The sequence below is a fragment of the Urocampus carinirostris genome, chromosome 17, assembly GCF_059441175.1.
Source record: "Urocampus carinirostris isolate Australia breed hairy pipefish chromosome 17, RoL_Ucar_1.0, whole genome shotgun sequence".
NCBI lineage: Eukaryota > Metazoa > Chordata > Actinopteri > Syngnathiformes > Syngnathidae > Urocampus > Urocampus carinirostris.
This window is the reverse complement of record NC_142365.1, coordinates 9,531,024-9,557,874: the sequence shown is the minus strand read 5'-3', so window position 1 is coordinate 9,557,874 and position 26,851 is coordinate 9,531,024. Positions and strand designations below refer to the sequence as shown.

The 26,851-nt window shown below is 41.4% G+C and overlaps 2 protein-coding genes across 2 annotated transcripts in view; one reads left to right on the top strand and one right to left on the bottom strand.

Moving 5' to 3' along the window:
- LOC148349161 (replication protein A 70 kDa DNA-binding subunit-like) overlaps positions 1-9,616 on the bottom strand; it is a 53,115-nt gene extending 43,499 nt beyond the window's left edge. The window contains exons 1-6 of the mRNA XM_088320623.1: positions 9,514-9,616; positions 8,503-8,550; positions 7,516-7,597; positions 7,341-7,446; positions 5,181-5,266; positions 2,607-2,681 (exon numbers count right to left, since the gene is read on the bottom strand). Of these exons, the coding sequence (XP_088176749.1) occupies positions 2,607-2,681; positions 5,181-5,266; positions 7,341-7,446; positions 7,516-7,597; positions 8,503-8,550; positions 9,514-9,546 (430 nt within the window). The 5' untranslated portion in view covers positions 9,547-9,616. The remainder of the gene's footprint in view (positions 1-2,606; positions 2,682-5,180; positions 5,267-7,340; positions 7,447-7,515; positions 7,598-8,502; positions 8,551-9,513) is intronic.
- A 235-nt stretch (positions 9,617-9,851) lies between these two features.
- smyd4 (SET and MYND domain containing 4) lies at positions 9,852-24,770 on the top strand. The gene is made up of 10 exons (XM_088320622.1): positions 9,852-10,045; positions 12,637-12,781; positions 12,857-12,946; positions 14,192-14,951; positions 17,091-17,276; positions 19,005-19,165; positions 22,358-22,490; positions 22,554-22,679; positions 24,371-24,494; positions 24,577-24,770. Exons 1-10 carry the CDS (start codon positions 9,888-9,890, stop codon positions 24,701-24,703), a joined length of 2,010 nt encoding a protein of 669 aa, XP_088176748.1. The 5' UTR covers positions 9,852-9,887; the 3' UTR covers positions 24,704-24,770.
- The last annotated feature ends 2,081 nt before the right edge of the window (positions 24,771-26,851 follow it).

Genomic DNA, 26,851 nt, shown 5'->3' with positions numbered 1-26,851 from the left:
ATGCAAGCACTCTAATACTTGAAAACACAACTTTAAAATGCAAGCATTTAAAAGTTTTCAAGCACCTGTGCGAACCATGCGTGTAAGCCAATTCATTTAAATATCTATAAAAATAAAATGAAAAAATCAGTAGGGTGTACAGATATACTCAACGTAGTGATATAGTTCCTGCCTTCATATAGGTTTAAATGATTCATAATTTTGATTTATACTATTTTCAATTAGTTTGGATTTAAGAAAATCCAATATTGTCTTAAAGAAATTAAAGCCCCAAGTCAGTGATAGAAACTATGAGTAAAACCGAATCTTTGGCTTGTTCGTCATTTTTTATCCGTAAAATACTATATTTTATTTTATTGTGACAAATATGCCATCTTGTAAAAAAAATATTTGTCTTAAAAGACCCCGTGCTGTGCATATTACGTAAAAACATTTGTTTTCAATTACTCAAGAACACGCTCAATTCCAGGCTTTTTCTTAGACTGATACATGGCGCCACCTGATGTTGAGACTTAGAAACTTAAATCCATTTTAAATTGACACAGATTAAATCATAAGTAGCGCCACACTCACTGACAACCAAAAATTCCTGAGACAGTGAGCTTCTTAGCCCAGTTTTCACTCATTTTAAAGCAGAGAAGCTCCACTCACATGCAACCTAAGTAAAGGAAAGGCTCAACAGGAACCTATATGCCAGCCCAATTAAATTTAGGTATCTGTTGTGACAAGACCTGCTCTTTTCTTCCTTTTCATTTCTTTTTCTTTTTCCCCCAAGCTTATCTTCTTTTTTTCTAGCATTTTTCTTGCTTTTTTCCCAATTTTCTCATTTTCCTTGTATTCTTTTGATTCTTCTAGCCTCTTTTTTTCTTCCTTTTTTATTGTTTTTTCTTTTTAATAATAATAATAACAATAATAATGCATTTTATTTAAAAGCGCCTTTCAGGCCACCCAAGGAGCAAAAACATGATAACGATGGAAACAAAGCTTTATCTAGTAGTACTTACTTAATAAAACGTTGTTATTTTCATGTTTTTAATCTGGGGCACGGAAAGGACAATGTTGTACAAAACAATGCCAGCTGCAGTTCATCATTAGGAAAGAAGAAATTTAATAGAAAAGTTAGCGTCAGTGACATTTTTTAAGCACACTTGTTGGGAAACATGGTAACAATTTGAAGCATTTACAAAATAATTATCCAAAATGCAAGCACTCTAATAAACAATAAAAAAGTACAATTTAAAAAAAGTTGTAAGCAAAGTAATAAATAAAAACAAGACATAAAATAATAAAAACATAGGAAATGGAGAAGCTATGTGTTGTAGGCAGTCCTTTTTCTCTGTTTCCGCCTTCTTTTTTGGGGTGATTGTCTTTTGTTCTTATTTTTTCACAAAAGTTATTGTGTGCATGATGTTAGCAACAAAAACCATTTGAAGAGGATTTTTGGGAGCCGAAAGAGACGGCTATTTTTAGTGATCTGAGGCAAAAGAGCGGAATTCCCATCGCCACGAGCTTATTTGAGTAATCACCAAATTATGCGAACACACATCACAACACACAACCGGGGACACACAGATGACACGCAAAAAGGCAAAGAGGAGTGAAATGAATGATAACAATCCTTCTTTTAACGCCTTTCTATTACTTTTCCTGGCTTTTTTGGCTACAACTACCACCTTTCTGTCATTTATCATACCAGACTCATTTATCCGCGCTGGTTTGTGTTCATTTTAACGCTATAGAAAAGAAGAGTGGTGGCGGACCAAACCAACTTAAAATTTGTGAGGGGAGAATTCCCCCAGGTGGTAAAACTCACCTCATCCGTTGCTCTGAATGTGGCCAAATGACTAGAGAATGAATGCAAGAGTAAGGTTAGATAGTGTAAGTGACAGATACATGTTCAAATTCTTTTTCTCAAAATCTACCATTTTGGTGTTGGTTTGTTTTTTCGAAATTTAAACTACAACAAAAATATTGCCTCAAGACTAGCATTTTAGTCTGCTGCTTTATTTTGAAGCGCTTGTGCTAGAATAAAACGCTCCAATGATCGCATGAAATTTCAGTTATGTTTAAAGTTTGCCAGTTCTGGTTTTAAACAACATGTTGTTTCTTTTTAATATTCTGGAGATGGGTTGTGTTTCAGGATGAGTGGTTAGCGCGTGTGCGGCACAGTTCTGAGGTCATGGGATCGAATCCTTCTGTGTGGAGTTTGCATGTTCTTCCTGTGCTTGTGTGGGTTTCCTCCGGGCGCTCCGGTTTCCTCCCACATTCCAAAAACATGCATGTCAGGTTAATTGGCCGGTCCAAATTGTCCCTAGTTGGGAATGAGCGAATTAATTTAATTGTCTGTCCCTGTGTGGCCGAAGACAGCTGGGATGGGCTCCGGCACCCCCGCGTCCCTACTGAGGATAAGCGGTGCGAATAATGGAGGGGTTGTGTTTCGCGAGTAAAAAGAGTGCACAAAAACATCCACACGTTTTAATGTCAAAAGGTTGGCATGAATAGTAGCACCTTTATTAATCTTTCAGTTTTAAGACTGCCGGACTGGGATAAGTAGGACATTGTTTAGACATTCAGATCATGAGAGTTTACGGAATGTTTCTACTTACTCCTTGCGCAGTTTCCCGAGGGTCCAGGAATTTCATCGGACCTGGAATCTGCTCCCAGCTGGCCTGGGCTTTGTTCTGAGGAGTAAGGAGTCCAAATAGCAGAGTAAGTGCATCGTGGGAGTTATTTTCCTGCAGTCCAAATTATCAAAATTAGATAGATAGATAGATAGATAGATAGATAGATAGATAGATAGATAGATAGATAGATAGATAGATAGATAGATAGATAGATAGATAGATAGATAGATAGATAGATAGATAGATAGATAGATAGATAGATAGATAGATAGATAGATAGATAGATAGATAGATAGATAGATAGATAGACAGACAGACAGACAGACAGACAGACAGATAGATGTCTAGATAGATGTCTAGATAGATGTCTAGATAGATGTCTAGATAGATAGATAGATAGATAGATAGATAGATAGATAGATAGATAGATAGATAGATAGATAGATAGATAGATAGATAGACAGACAGACAGACAGACAGATAGATGTCTAGATAGATAGATAGATAGATAGATAGATAGATAGATAGATAGATAGATAGATAGATAGATAGATAGATAGATAGATAGATAGATAGATAGATAGATAGATAGATAGATAGATAGATAGATAGATAGATAGATAGATAGATAGATAGATAGATAGATAGATAGATAGATAGATAGATAGATAGATAGATAGATAGATACTTTATTCATCCCCGCAGGGAAATTCACATTAGATGATTTACTAAAACTTTTCACTGCACAACTGCTATTTAAGGTCAACAAAAACATAGTGCCAGAAAACATCCATAAATTATTCATTCGGAAAGAGGGAAATTATAACTTAAAGGGCTGTAGTGAATTCATAATCCCAAAGGTGAGAACCACCAGGAAAAGTATGTGTGTGTCTGTGTGTGGAGTCAAGCTTTGGAACGGATTGCAAGACGAGATCAAACGGTGTCCAACTATTCACTTGTTCAGGTTTAAATACAAAGGAAAATTCCTGGCGGAATACAGAAATGTGGAGGGTGGGGTATGAGTGGTGCGGGAGATTGGGAATAGTGCGTCTACCGTAAATTCTGGACTATAAGCCGCTACTTTTTTCCCAAACGTTCAACCCTGCGGCTTATTCAGTGATGCGGCCAATTTATGTAATTTTTCTAACAGCCGCCAGCGGCGCTCGAGTACAAAAGGTAAGATTTAGACCGGTGGAATATATGCGCCGAGGAAGACTGCAACTTCTTAGCTTGTGCACAAATTAAATTAGCGTGGACATATCCACTTCATGCAAATTGCAAAAAGAAAGGCACATGACGCAACTTTCAAGCTAAACAGAATCGAGCAGTCCGATATAGAAGGAAACAGAGCTACTGCACGTAAACTTTACTTTGCGAGCGTGTTGCTAGCGTGAGTAAGTAAGTTATTAGGAGGAAGATGAGGACGGTTCACCGTGATTACTACAAGTACGGTATGTTTTTTTAACAGAGTCGTTTAATGTGTTGCGAGCGTGTTGCTAGTAGCGTTTTGCTACCCTTCACAGGCATGGTTTGGGATGAAAGTTATAATATTATTATAAAAGCTTTAAAAACTCTCTCGGTGTACCGTCTTTCTTTGTAAATATGTGTAACCCATGTATAATATGTATTTGCACCTGTATATTTTTGTAATGTATTTATTTGAGACACTTATTCTGATGTGTTTTGCGAATTAAAAAAGAGGGGTGGAGCAAACGTGGGCTGACGGGAAGTGGGGTAAAGGTGAATAAAACCTGTTGTCGCGGCGGACAATAGTGGGTATATATTTTTCCCACCCTTACCTTTGGAAATATAGACTTTTTTTCCTTGGATTAGTTTCAACGGGTACCCGGACTCTGCAGGTCTACATCAAACCTTAAGTACCGGTATCATTTTCCGTTCATTTTGCCGACTGTGATTTTTGGACTGTGTACTTCAATGAAGGATATTTAGTTTCGGCCGCGCGACTTGAAGTCGGGTCTGGATAAATTAAATGTTTGAGTTACAATTTTTTTAACGTGGGCGCATGCGGCTTATTTACAGGTGCGGCTTGTGTATGTACGAAATCGGTTTTCCTCTGAAAATGTGGTGGGTGCGGCTTATAATCAGGTGCACTCTATAGTCCGGAATTTACGGTAGTTAACTTTGTGTTATTGTTGCTATTCTTATATCAAAACTGTTATTATTAAAAGGCAACTGGGGAAGATGAAGGGGTAGGGAATATAAGCATTTGCTTCTTACTACCCCTTTTCGTACGTATTATGTAACATTATTTTGTTGTTGAGTTATTGTTTTTGTTCCGTTTTTATTTTGATGTTCGAATAAAGTTTTCATTCATTCATTTTTACTGCATGCATTCATAGTATTGGTGCTCGACTACTACCTATGTCAAAATTGGAGTGTTATCAGAAGAAAACGTGTCAAAAATTAAAGCTTTAAACAAAATCATTGTCAAGTTTTTTGCTAATCCATTGTGAATAAAGTACTGGGGTTTTAATCAGCAATGATATTTCTGTGAAATTAAAGATTACCCATCTCGTCCTGGGATCTTGAACTAACCGGTTAACTGCGTAGGATTGCCAATCTTTCCTCCAGTCTCAGCGGCGGTCTGCAAAACTTCCATTTCAAGCACCACCACAACACGCCTGCCGGGCGAGGACGGAAACACAAACAAAAACAAACTATGACACACGACTGAAAAGTCGGACGCACAAAACTGTGAAAACATATCTTGCGATTTATTTTCTCATTTCATCTCATCTCATCAGCTACACCGCTTATCCTCAGTAGGGTCGCGGGTGTGCTGGAGCCCATCCCAGCAATCATCGGGCAGTGGGCAGGGGACACCCTGAACTGGTTGCCAGCCAATCGCAGGGTACACGGGGACAGACAACTCGCTCGCTCATTCACACCTAGGGACAATTTGGACCGACCAATTCACCTGAAATGCATGTTTTTGGAATGTGGGAGGAAACCGGAGTGCCCGGAGGAGAACATACAAACTCCGCACAGGAAGTCTGGAGCTGGATTTGAACCCACGCAGGAGGTTCCCAAGACATGAACTGTGCCGCACATGCGCTAACCACTGCGCCGCCGTGCTGGTCGGGTTGGGTTGTTGTAATTTATGTAATTTTTCTAACGGCCGCTTATGATCTAGACCGGTGGGACGTGCGCGTCGAGGAAGACTTCAACTCCTTAGATTATGCAAAAACTGTCTATATGACAAGGGTTCTTTCAGATGGCGAGGAGACGCTTTTTAACGCGTCAGCTATAGGGAGGAAGATGAGGTCGGTATACCTTGAATTTAACAATATCGGTATGCTTCTTTAACAGATACGTTTGATGCGATGCGTGCGTGTTCATAGTAGCGTGTTGGTACCTTTCACAGGCAAGGTTTGGGATGAAAGTTATATTATTATTATTAAAGCTTTGAAAACTCTCTCGGTGTACCGTCTTTCTTTGTAAATATGTGTAACCATGTATAATATGTATTTGCAACTGTATATTAATTTCATGTATTTATTTGAGACACTTATGCTGATTTTCATGAGTGAATAAGAAAGAAGGGGCGGAGCAAACGCGGGCTGATAGGAACTAGGGATGGGTAAAAGTGAGTGTTTGTGAACGCAGGAGACAATAGTGGATATATATTTTTCCCACCCTTACCTTTGGAAATATACACTTTTTTTTCCTTGGATTACTTTCAACGGGCACCCCGACTCTGTAGGTTTGCATCAAATGATAAGTAGCTTGCTCTGATCACTCCACGTATCGGCCCGGTATTGCAGTACCACAAACCAAAAAAAACAAAATTGTGAATATGCTTGTTGCTGTTAAGATTGTCGAGAAGGGTTGTTCAAACCTCACATTATTTGTTTGCTGTTATTAGTGTCAATAAATTTGTTCAAACCGAGCTATAAAAAAAAGGTTAAAAATGTCAGAAAAATTTTAAAACGTCATATTGCCAGACATAACGAAATTGTGAATATGCTTAATTGCTGTTAAGGTTGTCGAGAAGGGTTGTCCAAACCTTATTAGTGTCAATAAATTTGTTCTAACCAAAAACTGATAGTATCTTGGCCCTTTGGCTAGAACCTTGACTCAGTTCCTTGATTGGGAGCAAGTGTCTCGGCCTAATGGCTTTGAAATATATCATGAATAGATTAATAATATGTGGTGGACAATTAATAAAGAATATAGATTAATAAACCTATACAAAATCCCCCTGTCAACAGAATAGTTATTTCAAAAAACATTCATTATTTAATGTGGGCGCATGCGGCTAATATACTGGTGCGGCTTGTGTAAGTACTAAGTCGGTTTTCCTCCCGAACAGCGGTGGGTGCGGCTTATAATCAGGTGCACCTTATAGTCCAGAATTTTCGGTACACTTTTTTCCTTGGATTACTTTCAACGGGCACCCGGACTCTGCAGGTCTGCATCAAACATTAAGTACCGGTATCATTTTCCGTTCATTTTGCCGGCTGTGATTTTTGGACTGTGTCGGGGATGGGTTAATTTTGTGTTTGTGTTGCATTCTTTTCAAAGTGGGCGCATGCGGCTAATATACAGGTGCGGCTTGTGTGTGTACAAAATCGGTTTTCCTCCCGAAATGTGGTGGGTGCGGCTTATAATCAGGTGCGCTCTATAGTCCGGAATTTGCAGTAAATTTAATACAGCCATTGAGGCCGATTCCAACACACCAATCATATCACGTACTTGCCGGCCAAAGACGAGCTGACTGTCTTCTTGATAACGCAGACACATTTTGGCTCCAGCAGCTCGGATTCCCTCAGGTGGTTCAATTGCGTCGCAAGCAGGAAACCTACAGAGAGCAAACACTCACAATCATAAATAAAACCCCAAAATGACACTTATACATGAGAACACTCACAGGATAAGCTATGCATCCCGTCGCTCAGGTTCAGGCGGTACCTGGTGTTCCCTTGTTTGCCAGGGGGGTAGTCTCGGATGTTCTGAAATGGGAACGACAGAATCAGTGAAAGACTAAAGAATAGAGAGAATGTATACATCACGGGTGTCAAACAGGCGGCCCGCGGGCCTGATTCGGACAACCCTCAGAGAAGCGCAAGAGAAAAACAAGCAGCAGGTTGAAATATGGCAACTTGATGTTGCCAAAGCCAGGTGCCTCGAACAAAGACACTGTACTTGTATTTATTTCTCTCTCTCTCTTTCTCTCTCTTTCTTTACTACCCCTTTTCTCCCACTCTGTCTCGGTCTCTTTCGCTGTCTCTCTCTTTTCCTTTTTCCCTCCCTCTCTCTTTCTATCTCTCTTTTTTCTCTTTTACTGTCTGTCTCACTTTGTTTTTCCCTCACTTTCTTTCTCTATTTCTTTCTGTTTTTTCTACATCTGTCTGTCTTTCTTTATGCCTTTCTTTGTCTTCCTTTTTCTTGTATTTTTTCTTTCTTTTCCTATTTCTTTTCTTCATATTTTTCTTTTCCTTTGTTGCTCTTTGTCTCTTTCTCTCTCTGTGTCTTTTAACCTCTTTTGCTCTAACTTTCTTTTGTCCTTTTCTCTCTTTTCTCTTTCTCTCTTCATACCCTTCGCGCTTTCTTTTCTCCTTTCTCTCCTTCTGTCTTTCTATTTCTCTTTGGATTTCTTTCTTCCTCTCCCTTTCTTTTCCCTCTCTCTCACGACTTTTTTTGTTTCTAATGCTCTCTCCCTCTCTCTTTTTTTCTTTCTTTGTACCGCCCTCTCCTTTTCCCTCCCTCTTTCTCTTATTTCTTTATCTCTCTTTCTTTCTTTTTAATCTACTAGTCCGGCCCCCGACAGAATGTTTGTTCTATCATGTGGCCCCCGAGTTAAAATGAGTTTGACACCCCTGGTATACATAATGGAGGAAAATTAAAAGTCACTCACTAAAACCTGCAACACCGGATTTTTCACTGCAGAGTTGTTGAATAGGGCCTGACGTAAAATGAGAAGAAAATAAACATCAAGAATGACTTTGCAAATCAAACTCTTTTAGAGGGCACGTTAACCTCAATTCACAAAATGACTTTGCAAAAAAATAAGAACTAAAGGCTGAACTGCCCATTTTGCACATGTGGTTAGCTGCTCCTCTTGCACTCTTTGCACTACTGTATAATACTATACATAGCTATAATTATTTAGTATATTATTAGTACTTCAATACTCCAACTCAATACAACATTTTATTTATATCTGTACATTCAAGGAAACTGTGCAGGTCAAAATTTTGAGACTCTGCTGCCATTTCCTGGCTTGTGTATATGAATATAAGTACATTACTTTAGATGCGCTCGAATAAACTATTCATTTTTTATGTTTCTCGGGATTTGGATTGGCATTTGGACTCTACCTGAGGCAGGCCTTTTCATGCTATATAACGAATGGAAAGGAAAAAACACAGGGATGATCATGACGTCACCCCCAGCCCACGTTCCTCGCACCTGAAGTGTTCCTCCCCGAACAGCTCTACTAATGGTGAAATAAAAGCAGATAGAAAGTAGGGGGAGAAAGCATAAGGGCTCTTTAAACTCAGTTGGGCATTGTTGAAAGATACTTAACAGAAAATATCTAACTTTTTAGGGACACCTTAAACGACGCAAAACTTCTTTAAAAGGAGAATCACGTGAAGGGTAAATAATGACGTCACAAGTAAAATAACCATGGATGATAACGATGTGGGGGCGTGTATTTCATGCCGCTTTCTTTAAATGCTTGGTAAATAAATGAACATGAAATCATAGATACTAAAAAGCTAATCATATTGTTAACACAAATTTCCTGTAGTCACGTCATATTTGAATATGAACGCATGTAGCATCTTGTGGCTAATGGTTGTTTTATGGGTGGGGAAGGACTTTTTTTTGCGAATGTCGTTCTAATTTCTAAAACTGTCCTCACCTCAATCGCCCCTGGCGTGAGTTTGACACTCATGTCTCCACGTGGAATTCTTTTAATATTTAAAACACTCACGTAGCCAGTTTCAAACGCGCTACCTGGTTTAGAAACATCAAAACACGGAGCAGAAATGGTATATTCGTGCTTTCAAAGTAAAATAAATAATGACATTTAAGGATCTAATTAATGTTAAATATGAACACAGAAAAACCAAATCCTCTTAAATATATATTCAAAATGTAAATGATCTAATTAATAGCAGTACATGCGCAGTCTTGGACTGAACCCGGGAACTATATTTTATTTTGAAGTCAAAATCTCACCCGGAAGCATAACATGACAACACTGCTTGCCCGGTAATTGTTCGCTCGTACGGCATGAAAACAAACTTTCCCCTCAAAATGGATTTTCCGTGCGTCCCGTGGCAAAACCACGTTGCTCGTAAGTGGGCAGAACTCCAACCTGACTTCAGGGAGCGTTTTAAGTTCCTGTTTGGAATTGAAGATATCTTTGAAAGCGCTCTGACTGTAACGACGTGAGTAGCTTGTTGCTAATGCTAACTGTGTAAATATGTGCTGTAGTTTTTGTGTTTGCACACTAGAGGGCAGTGTAACACTATACACGTGGCGATTTTCTTAGGAGCAAAAAAAACAATTAGTAAATTAAAATATGAATACGGGGTTGTTGTTATTCAAATCTTATTGAGGCGGTTTTCAGTTTTAATAAGCCATACGCACTTAAAATAATCCGAACAATTATAAGATTCTACAAGAAATGAATAACATTAACTAAATGGTAAATAATCTGCATTCATATAGCGCTTTTTCAGGTCAATGAAGAGCGCTTTACAATGTGCTTCACACCTACCCACTCACACACACACACCAATAGGGAGTCAACCATGCAAGGCGCCTACCTGCTTATTGGGGGCGTTAGGGATTCAGTGTCTTGCCCAAGGACACTTCGACACGGAGGAGCCGGGAATCGGACCTGCGACCTCTTGATCCAAAGATGAGCGTTCTACCTCCTGTTGTCAACTATGCTATATGAACAACATACGGCACTGATGGAATTACTTCCCCTTCCTCGCTTGCAACCTTGAATTAAATTAGACACTATACACATAACAAACAGAAGCAAGTTTTCTTTTGCCCTTTTTGTCAAAAAGAGTATGCATAACAATGTAAAATTATGCATACGCGTATATGTATATGTGTATAGGTTGAGCAGTTTTGCAGAAGGCAGATAGGTGGGAGCGGGTAGGGCAGGAGAGAGTCCTGAGAGCCGTCCTGACAGCCGTCCTTGAGCCTGCTGGTTCTATAATTTACAAGTGTGCCTCTATCTTGTGGCTGTAAGTTAAACAACTCGTGACACAAACAAGTAAATACTTTCCTGTTTATACTGACATTCTTATTTTTCTCCAAGTCTTTTAATACATGTTCATCCTAGGTGCCACCTCTAGGTGTAAATGTATGTATGTTCTCTACATTGTTTTTAATAACAAAAGTAACAATTCCAATTTTGATGATGACGTTTGCGTTTAAGGTGAGGTCATTTTTTGAGGTGACCTTAAGAAGTTAAAAGTTAAATGTTTTCCCTTAAGTATCTGTTAACTTAGTTCAAAGAGCCCTTATGCTTTATTTTCCACTGCACCTATCTGCTTCATCTTAGTTTTATTACAACTGTTTGGGGTGGAACACATTATGTAAAGTAAGGGTGACTGGGGGAGTGCTGGAAGATTACGTAATGCTTGTCCCTGTCAGTGTAGCGTGAAAATGGTGAAAGTAAGAAAAGGCCTGCTTCTAGTAGAGTCAAAACGGCAACACAAATAGGAACATGATCACCGTGGTGACCGAAATCGCGTGATCACGTCATCCGAAACATCGGGCGCTGAAAGGTTCTTGCAAAGTTCATCCATCATTCATGCATAAGTTCAGTGTTGATGCAATAAAATATTATTTTGCAAGTGAAGTGCCTTTTTTTAGACATTGGAGGTATCACAAAAAATGTAAAAAAAAAATACCAATGTGAAAGCCCTGCTTGAAACGCATCCATCCTTTCACAAACAGCCGTTTTTCTCAGAAATTTTCTTGGAAATGAGTATTTTCAATAAACTAAGCAACGCTCAATTGTCTTTTAGAAAACAATGGTAACAGCGAGAAACTTCCTTTTTTTATAATAAAGGTGAAGGTTCAAGCTTTCTTTTTGATAGGTCCTATACTTATATAGCTACAGAAGTCAATTTTCCGTTCACGTTCATTGATCTCTTAACCACCAGGGTCGTAGGGGCACCACTTCCTGTGGTGTGTCTTGGGCAAGTACAGCCTGGCAGTGCCTATCCCTCTCAAGGCTGTTTTTTGGGGTATGGCTTTGCTCCCCCACATCAAACACGTACTGGTTTCCAGTAGCAGGAAAATCCCTCTAAACTGACTCAAATACAGCGCCTTCATCATATAGTCACCGTTAGCGCCATCCCGCTCCTCAGATATGTGCGGATCTCTGCATTGACGGACAGCGACGTGACCAGGGTTGGGTAGGGTTACTTTAACTGGATTACTTTCAATTACTTTTGGATTACTCCAATACCAAAATATGCTAATAAAAGACAAAAGAAAGTACATATGAATAACATTACTAAATTTTGTGCAGGATTGGGGAGTAACAGAATACATGGAACGGCAAAAATGATGTTGGCAAGCTGTTTGGATTTATTTTCATTTTGTTTCTGTCGCATTTTATGTTCGTTTTGCTGGAGATCAAAGAGATCAAAGCCAGGAGAGAAAGCTTACCACGTGTTGTGAGTCATCATTTTATTCATATTTAGTTTATTTTGTCTTTTATTAGCATATTTGGTATTGGAGTAATCCAAAAGTCATTGAAAGTAATCAAGTTAAAGTAACCCTACCCAACCCTGGATGTGACATTACTAATACTACATCCTAAATCACTGGGGGGAAACTTTTGAGTATCATTTCGTTCAGTAGGCCTTCAAAAATGAGTCCAAATTGCAAAAAACTGGGCGGCATTCCCATTTGAGAGAAACGTCTGGCATTGATTGAGTTAACTCCCCTCAGCAGTCATCGATAAGTATTGTTTTGTTGCCATTATGCTTGACTTTGTTTGCAGGCAGGACGATGTGGAGATACTGCGCAACATCTCCGCAGAAGGTCACACAAGGAAGGACGCAGGCGCGGCATCTGGATACAGGGAGAGAGGAAACTTGAGCTTCAAAAACAGAAAGTACAAGGAGGCGGCGCTGCACTACTCACAGGTCGCTCTTTTCAGCCTCATCACTTTATTTTTTTCTTCCTGATGAACGTGAATTAAATATCTCCCGCCACTGCAGGGCGTATGTTTGGCCCCGCAAAGTTCTGAGGAGTTGTCTCTGTGCTATGCCAACCGCTCTGCAGCACTGTACCACCTGCAGTGCTACCAGGTAAGACCGTCTGAATCATTGCTTTTAGGTAGAAGTGGAGGATTAAATTAGGGCTGTATGATTTGGGGAAAAAAAACGAATTGTGTTTTTTTTAGATCAGTATTTCTATTTCGATGTGATTTTCGATTTTAAAAGACAAGTGCATTTTCTGCTCTAGATTTTTTTTTGGGTGAGTATCTAATCATAGTCTAATCATGGTGTTATGAGTGCACTGCAGGAAAGAGGTCTAAATATAACGGAAGCTAGAGCTTTTGTTGGTAATAGAAAGGAGTGGAGAGGTGTTGTGAAAGGATAGTGGGATTGTGGACGCGTTCTTAAGGATGGGCTGGGCACCCGTGTGATGCGGCAGGGGTAAACCAGTGAAAGCTGTCGGGCCCTGCTGTTGAACAAAAAGAGTGTGTTGTGTCACCCTGACCCGAGTGACACGGCCGCTTTCTTGTGTCCCGTTTCATCTGGAGGGACGAAAGCATGACTCACTTGGGTGCCGAGGTGCCTAACTTGTTTGGGCAATTGAGTTGGCCATGGTCCAAAACTTTTTGTGTGTTTTTTATGCTATTTATTTCCCTTTTATTTTCTTTGTATTTGTATGTGTGTGTCTTGCTGTTGGTCTATCTACCTGGTTTGGACACGTGGAGAGGATGGATGAGGAGCGAATGTTGAAGAGGATCTAGAAAGCAGAAGTCAATGGAAGGAGACCAAGAGGAAGGCCGTGATTGATGTGGATGGATGATGTTATGAGTGCACTGCAGGAAAGAGGTCTAAATATAATGGAAGCTAGAGCTCTTGTTGGTGAAAGGAATGAATGGAGAAGTGTTGTGAAAGGATAGTGGGATGTTTGGACGCGTTCTAAGGGATGGGCAGGGCACCCGTATGATGCGGCAGGGGTAAACCAGTGAAAGCTGTCGGGCCCGAGTGACACGACTGCTTTCTTGTGTCCCGTTTCATCTGGAGGGATGACCAACTTAGGTGCCGAGGTGCGTAACTTGTTTGGGTGTTTGGGCAATTGGGTTGTCCATGGTCCCAAAATTTTTGTGTGTGTTTTTTTTGCTACTTTTTCCCTTTTTATTTTTTAAATTTTCTTTTATTTTCTTTATTTTGTATGTGTTGTCTTGCTGTCGGTCACCCCTCTCGAGGGATATGACGAGGGTAGATGGATAGATTATTTTCAGTATATGCTGCAGACCAATGAAAAATAGTCCAATGGCTGTAATACGGGCACCCTTTTTATGAAGGATTTCTCCCCAGGCATCTTTGAACGACATATCCGAGGCCGAGAAAAGCGGCTACCCTTCTGCGCTGGCGCACAAACTGGAAAAGCGTCGCGAACAATGCCTAGCGCGACTCACTTCATCCGACACCAATCCAGACCAAGAAGAACCCAAAGGGATGTCTCCTAAAGTGAGCGTTTGTTTCAGTCCGGAAAAAGGTCGCCACCTGTTGGCATCGGAGGCGATAGCGGCCGGGGAGGTGATCCTGAGCGAGCGGCCATACTGTTTGGTCCCGGTGGCGAGCGGTGGAGAGACGGGCTCGGAACGACGGCGCTGCCACGTCTGTTCGAATCCCACGTGGCGGCCGGTCCCGTGCGGCGGCTGCTCCTACGCCCGCTACTGTTCGTCCCGCTGCAGGGACGCCGCCTGGGAGGAACATCACCGTTGGGAGTGCCCCCTAGGGGACTGTTTGATGGTGACGGGCACCTTGGCGCAGTTGGCACTGAGGTTGGCACTCAAAGCCGGACCCGCCCGCATCCGCGCCACCGCTGCAGGCGAAGAGTCATCGGCCTACGCCGGCGTTTTCAACCTGCTGCACCACTCGGAGCGGCACAGCGCCACCATGCGCTTTCTGTGCGCTGTGACGGCGGCAACGCTGCAGATGCAGCTCGGTAAAATGGAGCGGCCGTCCGATTCCGAGGAGGACGGCGGGTGGCGGCTGCTTGGCACCGCCACACTGAGGCACCTGCTGCAACTGCGCTGCAACGCACAAGCCGTGATCATGCTACAAGAGCAAGGTGACACTTTTTCACATTCAGCATTGGCGACAAAAATCGATAATAGAAATAGTCCACTATGAACATCGACTGTTGTCGCGGGACACATTTTTCCAACAGAGAGAGACATCTCTCTGTGAATATCATCTCTGATGAGAGTCGCACATGCACAAGAGCAAATAGCGTCTCTGTTTAGAGCGAGGGTGTCAAAGAGGTGGCCCGCGGGCCGGATCAGGCCCGCTAAGGGATTGAATCTGGTCAGCGAGACAACGCTCAGAGGAGCGCAAGAGAAAAGTGAGCTGGAGGTTGAAATAGGTCCACTTGATGTTGCCAAAGCCAGGTACCTCTCACAAAGACGCTGTACTTGTATTTCTTTTTCTCTCTCTCTCTCTTTCCCTCTCTTTTCCTCTCTTTTCTCACTCTCTGTCTCTTTCACTCTCTGTGTCTCTTTTTCTTTCTTTGTCTCTTTGTCTCTTTTTTTTTACCTTCTTTTGTTCTCTTTTCCTTTGTTCCTTTTCTCTTCTCTCTTTCACTCTCTCTTGCTTTCCTTTCTTTCTGTCTCTCTCTGTTTCTATTTTTCTTTGGATTTCTTTGTTTCTCCCTCTTTCTTTTCCCCTCTCTCACTATTTCTCTTTTTATCTCTCGTTTCTCACATTCTCTTATTATTCTCTCTCTCTCCCTTTCTTTGTCCCACCCTCTCTTTTTCTCTCCCTCTTTCTCTTATTTCTTTGTCTTTTTCTTTCTCTCTTATCTACTAGTCCAGCCCCCAAGAGAATGTTTGTTCTATCGTGTATTAAAATGAGTTTGACACTCCTGGTCTAGAGCAACATTAAACATACAGTAATGGCAGCGTCAACATCAACTGTGCGTTGAGTATTTCAGTCTGGATACGCCCAATAAAAAGACTACTGTATATTATGGACCTTACATGTCATTTTTAGAGAAATTTTGAAATTAAATAGAGCTCAACAGGCTGAATAAGAGTACGCTATAAAAATGTTAGTTGATTGACGTGCTTGGTAATGACAGGAACGACGTAACATATTAAGAGTTATTCAGATAACTCAAGCATAAAGAACATATTTACCAAACTGTTAGTTTCACTCGAAACCTTAAATCCAATGAAATCTTCATCCTCTATGCCACTTTTACTGGGAAACAACTTCCCCAACCTCGGGAGGAAGACCATAAGCCGCTTCCTCTTCCACATTGCTTACGTCAGACTCATCGTCACCTACCTGCAAACTCCAAACTTTTTTTCTGCTTCTTCATTACCGTTTTGCAGCTTGTATTCTGAAGAATATTTGCCATTTTTGTTCAGTTGTTTTCATAAATTATTTCAATGTTGAAAATATCAACTCAGGCCTAGAGCGTCCTCATGCAGTTTAGTGTAAAAATAACATGTGAAATGATGTACTGGTATTAAAGATTTAAAACTCAATTATAGATTAATGTGTTAGTTTACCATATAAGTCGCACCAGGAGTATAAGTTGCACCCTAGGCCAAACTATGGAAATACTGTGACTTGGTTACAGTCCGCAAAATACCGTACCTGCAAAGTTTGCAAAGCAGATGTTGCGTATCATGGCGGTACATCGATGATGTACAAACATTTTTTCTTCAGGAAAAAGAGAAAAAAAGGGGGAAGAAGGATACACAAACATTCAAACAGCATGTTGGACTTTAGAACAAAATATTTGGCTATAAAAGAGAGCTTGAGCGTTATGCCAGACTAGGGGTAAGATCGGGCCTTAAAAAAAAATCCAGCCTGACCCGGCCCGCGGGTATTAAAGCCCAAGCCCGACAAAACTTGATTCGAGGGAGCAAGCCCAAAACAAATCCCAATGATCGTATTTTATTTGTAAGGAGGAGGGATATTTTAGGTTTAGGTTAAAAGACTTATCAGAATAAAAGGCATACAAAAATATTTCCAACGTAGTGTTTAGAGACTGACCTAAATTATAATAATAATGCACTGTTTGTGAATGAGAAAAATATTGCATCGTAACAATAGTGCAGTGAAAAGTATAAGATTAAAAAAAAAGTCGACTTGATTTCTATCGGTGACTAGTAGACTATTAAAATCATAGTTCGTTACAGCCCTACCGTCGGGTTTTTCACCCCGCGCATTTCCATGAGATTGACGTTTTGCGTTCCAGGTTTGTCGGATGCTGCGGTGCAGTCGGTTGAGGAAATTCGGGTGGCCACGGCCGTCTTCCCGAAACTGAGTCTCCTCAACCACTCGTGCCAACCCAACACCAGCCTGACTTTCGGCCTTGGCGGGGCCGTCACACTGAGGGCTGCGCGCAGCCTCACCCCTGGACAGGAGGTGGCGCACTGCTACGGTGAGGATGATAAGTTTTTGTGTGCATTTTCATTTTTCTTTGATGTTTGTTTTGTGGCTGTCTTAAAGATATTCCCAAACAGATTTGAAATTGTATCTGTTGTTGTTGTTCTTGTGTCTGTGTAGTATTCCTCCCCACAATTATGCAAATATTTTGCAAAAGATTCCACGGGACTGGGGAGTTGAGGAACTTAGTCTTAAAGTTGACCCATCTGGCTGGCTTCCTGTAAAGCTTTGACGTCATTGAAGGAATACAACACTTTGAAAATGGCAAATCGCATTAACACACGTGTGAGGATAACTCTGAAACAGACAGCAATTGGAGTAAACGGTGGTTGCATCCCGCGAATTTTATCTTGAAGGTATTGTGGATTTTAGCATGTGTTTTTTATGTTTTTCCCAGTTGAGATAATTTTTTTTCTGGCTAGCTCCCCATTAGCGCCAGAAAATGCCAAGGTCTTTCCTGTTTTGTTTGCTACCAGTTGGCGTTTGTTGACTGCCCACTGCCTGTAGTTAGCACCAGTTTTGCTGTGTCCCTTTATTCCTGGCTGGCTTTGCATTTATCGTCGTAGCCATTTCTGCTTTTTGTTGCCGGTTACCGATTAGCCTGGCTGCTTGTTTTTCGGTCAGCCAGCCTCGCATTATTCCGCTGAAGTTGCAGCCACTTTTCATTGATCGTTCCTGTTGGAGACTCTTTGTGTTTTTTTGTTTTTGTTTTTTGGGCCGCTCGCCCTTTTTTGTACAATTCCTGCATCCACCTGCGACACAATCCCTTGGCATTCACCACAAAAATGACCAAAATGTTGCCGAAAACACTCTTTACCTTTTAAACTACTGTAGAATTCGGACTATAAGCCGCGGCTTATGCAATGGTGCGGCTTATTTGTGCACTTTTTGCAGGGGGCGCCCGAGCAGTAAAGGTGGAATATATGTGTCAAGAAAGACGCAAGTTTAATGTAACTTTGTGCTTTTTGCATGAAGAAAAATAGGTTGGAAAGACCTTCATTGTGCAAATAGTGTCATCGAAAGGGTAGGGCTAACTCATTTTACGAGTCTTTTTATTTTCAAACAGAAATAATGCGGTGAAAATTATCGTGTGTTTTGGAGTAAATATTTACACGGTTGGATTCTATGGATTGTCCTTGATGTAATGAAACGAAACCATTTTTGCGGACATTCAAAGAAGTTGAAGACGGCCAGGGGAGGTAATGGTGTGTTACGTCGGCTTTATAGTTTTCGGATATCTTGTTCCATACTGGTCGTGATGTTTCTCTGATGAGTATCATATCTTGAATCCCAAGACTTTAAGCTTCTCAATGATATATGGCATGACTGATTTCAGTGACTGGTGACATCGTACAGACACGTATTTTTTTAACAAAAGTCAGGCGGCCATCGGAACATAGAGGTCGAGGTACCGTATATTATCAAAATGATTTCTGTGTACCGACTTTTTTTGCAAATAACTCACGTTTCAATGTAGGCACATGCGGCTTATAGTCAGGTGCGGCTTATGTATGTACAACATAGATTTTCTTTTAAAATGTACTGGGAGCGGCTTGTAATCAGGTTCGCTCTATTGTCCGAATTTTACAGTAATTCACACATAAAACAATACGGCGACCGGGTCGTAGGGTGCTGGTGTTTCTCCGATAACGTCACAGCTCAGGATCACAAAGACGAGATGAACTTTTGCATGTTGAATAATTTGGGATCACCTTTAACTCAGGCCCTCACAGCAGTAGAATGGCTGCAGAAGAGCGCCGGCGTCTCCTGCAGGAGCAGTACTTCTTTCTGTGTCGGTGTGAGGCCTGCGTTCACAACCAGGCGGATCAGTCCCAGGACGGACAACTGGGACTCTTGTGCAGCAAGTGCAACACTACCCTCTCGGTAAATTATTTCCTCTTCGGTTGTTGCTGTTCAATGATAGACGAAAGAATGTCATAAGAAAGAACGGAATTGTCCCTAGAGAATAAAAGGGCATTTATCCAATTGATCGGTTGCAAGTAGACAAACACTGGACTAGTCACCTGTCAGTTGAAAGCAGGGATGTTCATACTTTTTGAGAGTTATTTATAAAATACTCCGGATGAATAGGCCCAAAATGTAATAATTACAGCTCGGTGGCCTTGGGGGTATGGCGCCCGCCCCGAGACTGGGAGGTTGTGGTTCAAGCCTCGGCCGAGTCATACCTAAGACTTAAACATTGGTACCCGTTGCCTCCCTGCTTGGCGTTCAGGATTAGGGGTTGGAATTGGGGGGTTTGGTCACCTAATGACTCCCAACACATCATATGGATTGAGCGAGGGGGCTGGGAACCCCCTCCTCTTTATCAATCTCCCAGAAAGAGTTAGAAATGTGACTTCTTGACTCTAGTCACCTCCCACTAGGGCAGGGGTCGGGAACCTTTTTGACTCAAAGAGCCATAAAAGCAAAAAATATTAATTTTATTTTGGGAAAGAGCCACACCATATATTATGAGACAAATTTACTAAATTGCTAAACCGGCGCCCCAGACAAAAGCTTAGTCTTCAGCACATTTATTTTTGATGATTTGATAAAAATTATGAAAAGAGAATAGTGCCAGAGCCCCTGTCCCAAATTCAACAAACAGACCACTTTAAACTTGTCTCTTTCTTGCAATTACTCAAGATCGGATAAACTCCTTTTGACCCTTTTTTTCATACATATTGGTTTCAAAACCAGATGCAAGCAGTTATTTTGTAAAAACGTCACAACATTCTGAGAATAGGGAGCCTTATGTGCTTACCTTTGGCGAGAGATGGGAACGAATGCTTGTACTTTTTGCATAGTTCCACCCATCCCTCCCACTCACCCAATCAAATGACTAAGTTCTCTTCCGGTGTTTTGGCGTATTTACAGTTCTGTGGATTCATCATAAAGTATCTGAACACTGAACACAGATTATATAGTGAACTTTTAAATAAAGGATTCTTTAGCGTTGTACAGGCAAAACGAGTTTTTTTTCCCCCTTTTTTTGTGTGACACCTTGACTGTAAATTGTAGTGAAAAAGTGCCCTATATATACTGCGAAGTGTTACCTTTGAATTTAGCTTTGGTTTGGCTTTACGTGTACCTGAATAGGATAGATAACTTCGGTTTTGAACAAGATGGAGAAATTTTGCATGCAATCAAATTGGTCTCTGAGCCACAGATACTCATAGAAAGAGCCATATATGGCTCGCGAGCCATAGGTTCCCGACCCCTGCACTAGGGGGATATGGCTGTGGTATATATATATATATATATATATATATATATATATATATATATATATATACAACATAGTGCTTAGAAAAACTGTTAAAATTAATTAATAATATAATTATGATAATAATGATGCAACTAGACAATTCTGATCGTTGGTGCCTGATCTGTATTTTGTATGTTAGCATAAAAACGGTAGCATGAATTTGTTAACATCTAACCCTAAGCATGTAGTCTTTAGCAATAAGGAGATGCCTTTAGGGACAGGATTAAAAAATCTCATTTATAGTAATAACATAGTATTAACACCTTTATTACACTGTGTAATAGCATTTTGATCGCGCCCATTCAAAATGAATGGCCCATTCAATTTGGCAATGAGTTAGCCTGGAATCAACCAGCCCCAAAAGCGATTTGGGCTGGCGTAGCCGGCAGTGTTTACAGCTAGTCTGAGCTAACATTTGGGCTGGCTTTTCCAGCCCAACTCATCACCAACAGTGTTTACAGTTAGCCCTAGCTAAGAATTGGGCTGGCTTTGCCAGCAGCGCATGTAGCTCTTAGCATCCACTCGTTTTCATCAACTCGTTTTCATCAACTCGTTTGCATCCACTCGTTAGCATCCACCAATTGTTCATGGTTAAATTTAATGTGGGTCAGTGACCTATTCATGCCACCTCTGGAAACTCTCTGGTTACCATGGTGACCCATTGAAATGAATGGGACCAAAAATCGCGTTTCCCGTAAGACTGTGTTGCCCAGGATCGCTAACCCAAGACATAGCCCGCGATTCCCGATCAGGCCAAAATTTTTGGTATATACATACTTGGGCTACTATCAAAGCTCAAACTGCCAAACTTTTGGCATTTCTACTGTGCTTACACAGTGCTTACACACTACCAGGGTTGGGTAGGGTCACTTTATCTGGATTACTTTCAATTACTTTTTGGATTACTCCAATACCAAATATGAAATTACTAAATTTTGTGCAGGCTTGGGGAGTAACGGAATACATGGAAGGGCAAAAATGATGTTGGCAAGCTGTTTAGATTTATTTTCATTTTGTTTCTGTCGCATTTTATGTTAGTTTTGCCAAAGATCAAAGAGATCAAAGCCAGGAGAGAAAGCTTACCACGTGTTGTGAGTCATCATTTTATTCATATTTAGTTTCCTTTGTCTTTTTTTTAGCATATTTGGTATTGGAATAATCCAAAAGTAATTGAAAGTAATCCAGTTAAAGTAACCCTACCCAACCCTGCACACTACTGTGCTGGTGAAGCCAGTACCAACTAATAAAACAATTGTGCATTGTAACAATAGTGCAAATGAAAAAAAGGACAATAACATTTAGCGGCAGAAATTATTAAAAGGAAAAGGCAATATCATTCACAAGTTGTGTGTATATATAATGCATACTTTTCTAGGTTTCATGCAACAATATATATTTCTTTCAGTTTCATTTGGCAACAACAAAAAGAGAATTAATTTAAATTAGCATGACATTGGTTTTCAAAGTTTTGCGTGTTTGTTTAGGGTTGTGATGGCCCTGGGGGAGAAGGTTTCTCTGAGATCTGTTTGTCTTAGTTTTGAGGGACCTGCAGCGCCTACCAGAGGGCAACATGTTTTGGCCGGGTTGGGAATTGGAGAACAATGCCTTGCGTTTTGACTGCACGATGATCACTTCATAAATTTTCATTCCAACCAAAGGAACGGAGAGTCCTTCATTGCCTCACGATCTAATCACACGGTTGTTACGATCGACATTTTGGGCTCCTAATCTACATCCATTTTTAGTGATGGGGTCCTCATCAGAGCGAACAAACCGATTTATAGACTGATTGGTCGCCTGTCAAACAGCCTTCCGATGGCGGCGACCTTGCCTGTGGTCTGTGCAACCGAGCGTGGCCAATCGGCGAGCTGAACAAGCTTCTACAGGACGTCCGGCGCAACTTGGACGCGGCAACATCTCTCCTGGAGAACGACAAACCCGGCGAGTGGTCTATCTCTTCTCCCATCTAAATTTTTGACTGCTAATTTTTCGATTTTTGCGCAGTCGAGGCGGCTGCCCTGCTAGAACGGTCGCAGAAACGGCGGCGGCAAGTCGCCGTGATGCTCGCGAGCACCAACAAGCTCCACGGACAGGAAGAGGATGCTTTGGCCCGGGCATACGCCGCTAAAGGTCACTAGATTTTTAATTTCGGCTATTTTCGACAACACGCTTTACACAGTAAATTATGGGGGAAATATGAGTTGTAAACGCACGCCATTGATAAAGCAGAACGTAAGAATTCAGGTCAGACTATACTAGCCGATTGACAGAAAAAATATCATTGATCGTTAAAAAATAACATCTCTAATGAGCACAAAGTATGTGCAAGCAGCAAGATAACGACTTTATTTTAGTGATCAAAGTCAATAACAACAGAAAAAACGTCCCTTTGATCGTGCGAGCCACATGGTTGAGCGTTTGTTATGATTAAAATACCTTTTAATGGACGATAAGAGTGCCAGTTTATAGTTACAGTAGCCTAGTTAGCAATAAATTTAACTTTAGAAGATTTGACTTTTTTTGGCTTGCACCCACCTTGACTCATTCAGTGCCATGACGTATAAACAGGTTTTCAGAAGCATTGTCCCTGAGTGCCGAAAGAAAAATACATTTTTATTGTTTTAACTGGAAAAAAAAATATTCTAAAGGTTTTGGCACAGTTGTTAGTAAGTATCAAGCCCCTGGGAGTGGTTACAGTATAACCATAAGATGGCAGGAGTGGCTTTGATCAGATATTTGTCCATACATCGAGGGAGCCCCCACTTTACATTTGCTTCCTGTATCCAGTTATTGAAGTGTGTAGGTGACTGCATAAGGCGAGTAGGTATGGAAGCAAAGCGTGAGATAAGTGTATGGATCAGTACAACAGTCTTTTTTTCCTTCTAAAAAAGATGACTATGTCCCTTCGTCATCGTCGGGGCAAAGAGGAACGAGCTTTTGCGCACGTCCGCAGTAACGCGATCGCCGTGGTGACCAAAATCGTGTGATCATGTCACCAGGAACATTGGGCACTGAAAATTCTGAAAGTTCTTGCAGAAGTTGGGTGTTCTTGCAATAAAATGTTATTTTTTAAGGCAAATTTGTGTTAATGGAAAGCATTGTGGGCAGCACGGCGGCGTGGTGGTTAGCGCGTGTGCGGCACAGTTCTGAGGTCATGGGTTCAAATCCAGCTACCAACCTTCCTGTGCGGAGTTTGCATGTTCTCCCCGTGCTTACGTGGGTTTCCTCCCACATTCCAAAGACATGCATGTCAGGTGAATTGGCCGGTCAAAATTGTCCCTAGGTATGAATGAGTGAGCGAATTGTCTGTCCCTGTGTGCCGTGTGACGGGTTGGCAACCAGTTCAGGGTGTCCCCTGCCCACTGGCCGAAATTGGCCGGGATGGGCTCCAGCACCCCCCGCGGCCCTACTGAGGATAAGCGGTGCAGATAATGGATGGATGGAAAGCTTTGATTAGATATTGGAGCTATCACAAAAAATGACTCGGTCAATTCAGTTATTTTAATGGCTTGGAGCCACAGCCTCCTACAGTGCTTTCGAAAAGGCCCATTTCCTCTTGGAATTCATCCTTAAAATAGTCATTTGTGCCCCTGTACACACAACGGCCGGGCATGTTGTTTTTGTAGATTGCGACTCCAAAAACCCAACTCGACCTACAAATCTTCTCTCGCTCTATTCCAACTCGTACTGCTTCCGCCTCCGTTTTGGATCAACAATGCATCTGGAGCTGACGCTGTGATGGCGTAGACTGGATAGCAGTCTACAAAATGTCGAATTGAAGAAGAAGAAAAAAAACATTTCTTTCCTGCTTTTGAGTGCAGGCGATTGGGCGCGCGCAGCCGAGCACTTGGAGCGCAGCGGCACTAGCGTTGCCGCTCGCTACGGAGCAGACAGCGTAGAGATGGCGCGACAGGTCGGCAAGCTGGCGCAGTTGCATTTTAACGCGTGAGTTCCCCCCCCAAAAAATTAAATACGAAAAACTCTTCGATTTTTTTTTGGTCTGTTCTAACCTTATGTCTGCCCGCAGCGGATCAAGAGCAGAGGCCCTCTCTGTCATCCCTGAGGCGCGCCGCCTTCTCAGTCTGCACTGCGGCGCCCTCTGCCCTGAAGTGCAGGAACTGCAGGCCATGGAGGACTGCTTACGGCACTCATAAGAACAGGCTGTCGACGTTGAAAAAGTGGAAGAACCGCTACGTAGATAATAAAGATAATGAAAATATATGTTCCGGATGCCTGAAATCATATGAGAAGACTATGTTTTTAATTATTGATTGAAAGGTATCTGTACTTATGTGTGTACCTCTCTACACATATACAGTGGAACCTCGGTTTTCGAACGCCTCTCAGTTCGAACAAATCGGAGTTCGACCCAAAATTTCGAGAAATTCTTGCTTCGCTGTTGGGTCAAAAAATCGGAGTTCGAAAGCCGGTAATGCGTGAGTGCGTACGCTAGGGTGCGATGCTGAGCGGCGTACGGGTGTAGAAAGCCCCCACCCCTCATGACCAACTGTTATCACGTGCGCACTTGCCTCTTTTTGCTTTCGCTTTTAATATCGGTGAACGGAGTGTTTTAGCCCCTAACTATGCCTCCCAAGAAGGTCGGTGCAAGCAGGAGAGGTGAAAAAAGAAAAGTTGTTCGTACAACTATTGCCTTTAAGAAAGACATAATAGCTAAATATGACAGAGGTGTGGGAGTTTCCAATCTTGCTAGGGAATACAGCATGCGCCTTCTGCTGACCACCACAAAGGTAAGAAATCCTATTTATAATTCTTTTCTTTATCTTTTTTTTCACACGTTTGTGTTAGCGTAATCTTTCGTACGAAAGATTACGATAACGCGAACGTACGATTAGCCCGGGTTAGCTTTATGTGGGTGTTAGAACAGAGCCCAACTTTCAGGGTGTTGGAACGGAGCCCAAAATTCAGGGTGTTCGAACGGAGCCCCCTTTCCAATGAAGCGCTAGCCACTTGTGGTGCTAAGTGACTTGTAAACGACCAGAATTTTTTATTTTTACACGTTCATGTTAGCGTAATCTTTCGTACGGAAGATTACGATAACGCGGACGTACGATTAGCCTGGGTTAGCTTTATGTTTACGTTAAACATTCAAGGTAAACATTCAGGGTGTTGGAACGGATTAAAACGATTTACATTATTTTTAATGGGAAAAATGATTTCGGTGATTGAACAAATCGGTTCTTGAACAGGGTTCTGGAACGGATCATGGTCGAGAACCAAGGTTCTACTGTATATTTTTGAATCTTTTTTTTTTATATACTATGTTCATAACAGTGCTTGAAATGCTTGACTTTTAATGTTGTGTTTTCAAATATTGAAACGTGCTTGAATTATTGGTGAAGTGCTTGAAATTGTTGCCATCTTTCTCAACTTAAACGCTTGAAAACGACGCCGATACTGTTCTCTGATGGCTCCGCTTTGCCATTGCATTTCTTCTTTGTAATTAACTGCATCTGGCATTAGTTTGTACGGTATTGTCCTGAATCGTCCCTGCATTATTCACAAGTATAATATCATTGCGATTCTCTAGGGAAATTTTAATTCTAACTGAAATGTTTTGTTTTTATGTGTTTATGGTTGACTGAGCCTGTTTACCTCTACTTCTCATAGTTCCAACCTGGTAATAACAAAGTAACATATAGTAATAACATAGTCATTTTAGAAATTAATTTCAAACTAGTAGCTCTTCGCATCAATCAGGAACAAAAGTAGATTAGAAAAACCCCAAAAACAGGCTTTTTTTAGGTGAAATTATTCCAAAAAACACCTGAAATGTGGTTTTAGAGTGAATTGGAGGAAGGAAGATGAATGGGAGGGAGAAGAAAATGGAGGGAGGGCAAGTGATCTTGGGGGGGGGTTAAACCGCAAACGTATCCGAGGCGCCAGACAGTATCGCCTGTCCATCCTCCATCAATTAGTAATCCGAGAGAAGCTTGGACACCGGGACAAACGCGTCCATTAGCGCTTAGCTTAGCATCACCTAAGGATCACATGGAGTTACAAATGGGACCAACGACCGGCACAATGATACCCGCCTGCTTGGATTCTTTATCCCTTGCAAAGAGCGAGCGATACGGCTCCATAAAATAACTGTCCCTAAAAAATGCTCTTATTAGCTTAAGGCGAGCAAAGCTTTTCGAATATTCCCCAATTTTCTTCAGCAACATCGTGAAAAAAACTGAAGGAGCTTTACACAAGTTCAAATTGTCCCTGTCCTATCTTTTAGTAATGACGCGTCATCTATTATTCCATTTTCCGCCCTTTCTCGTTCGCCTGTCCGAAAA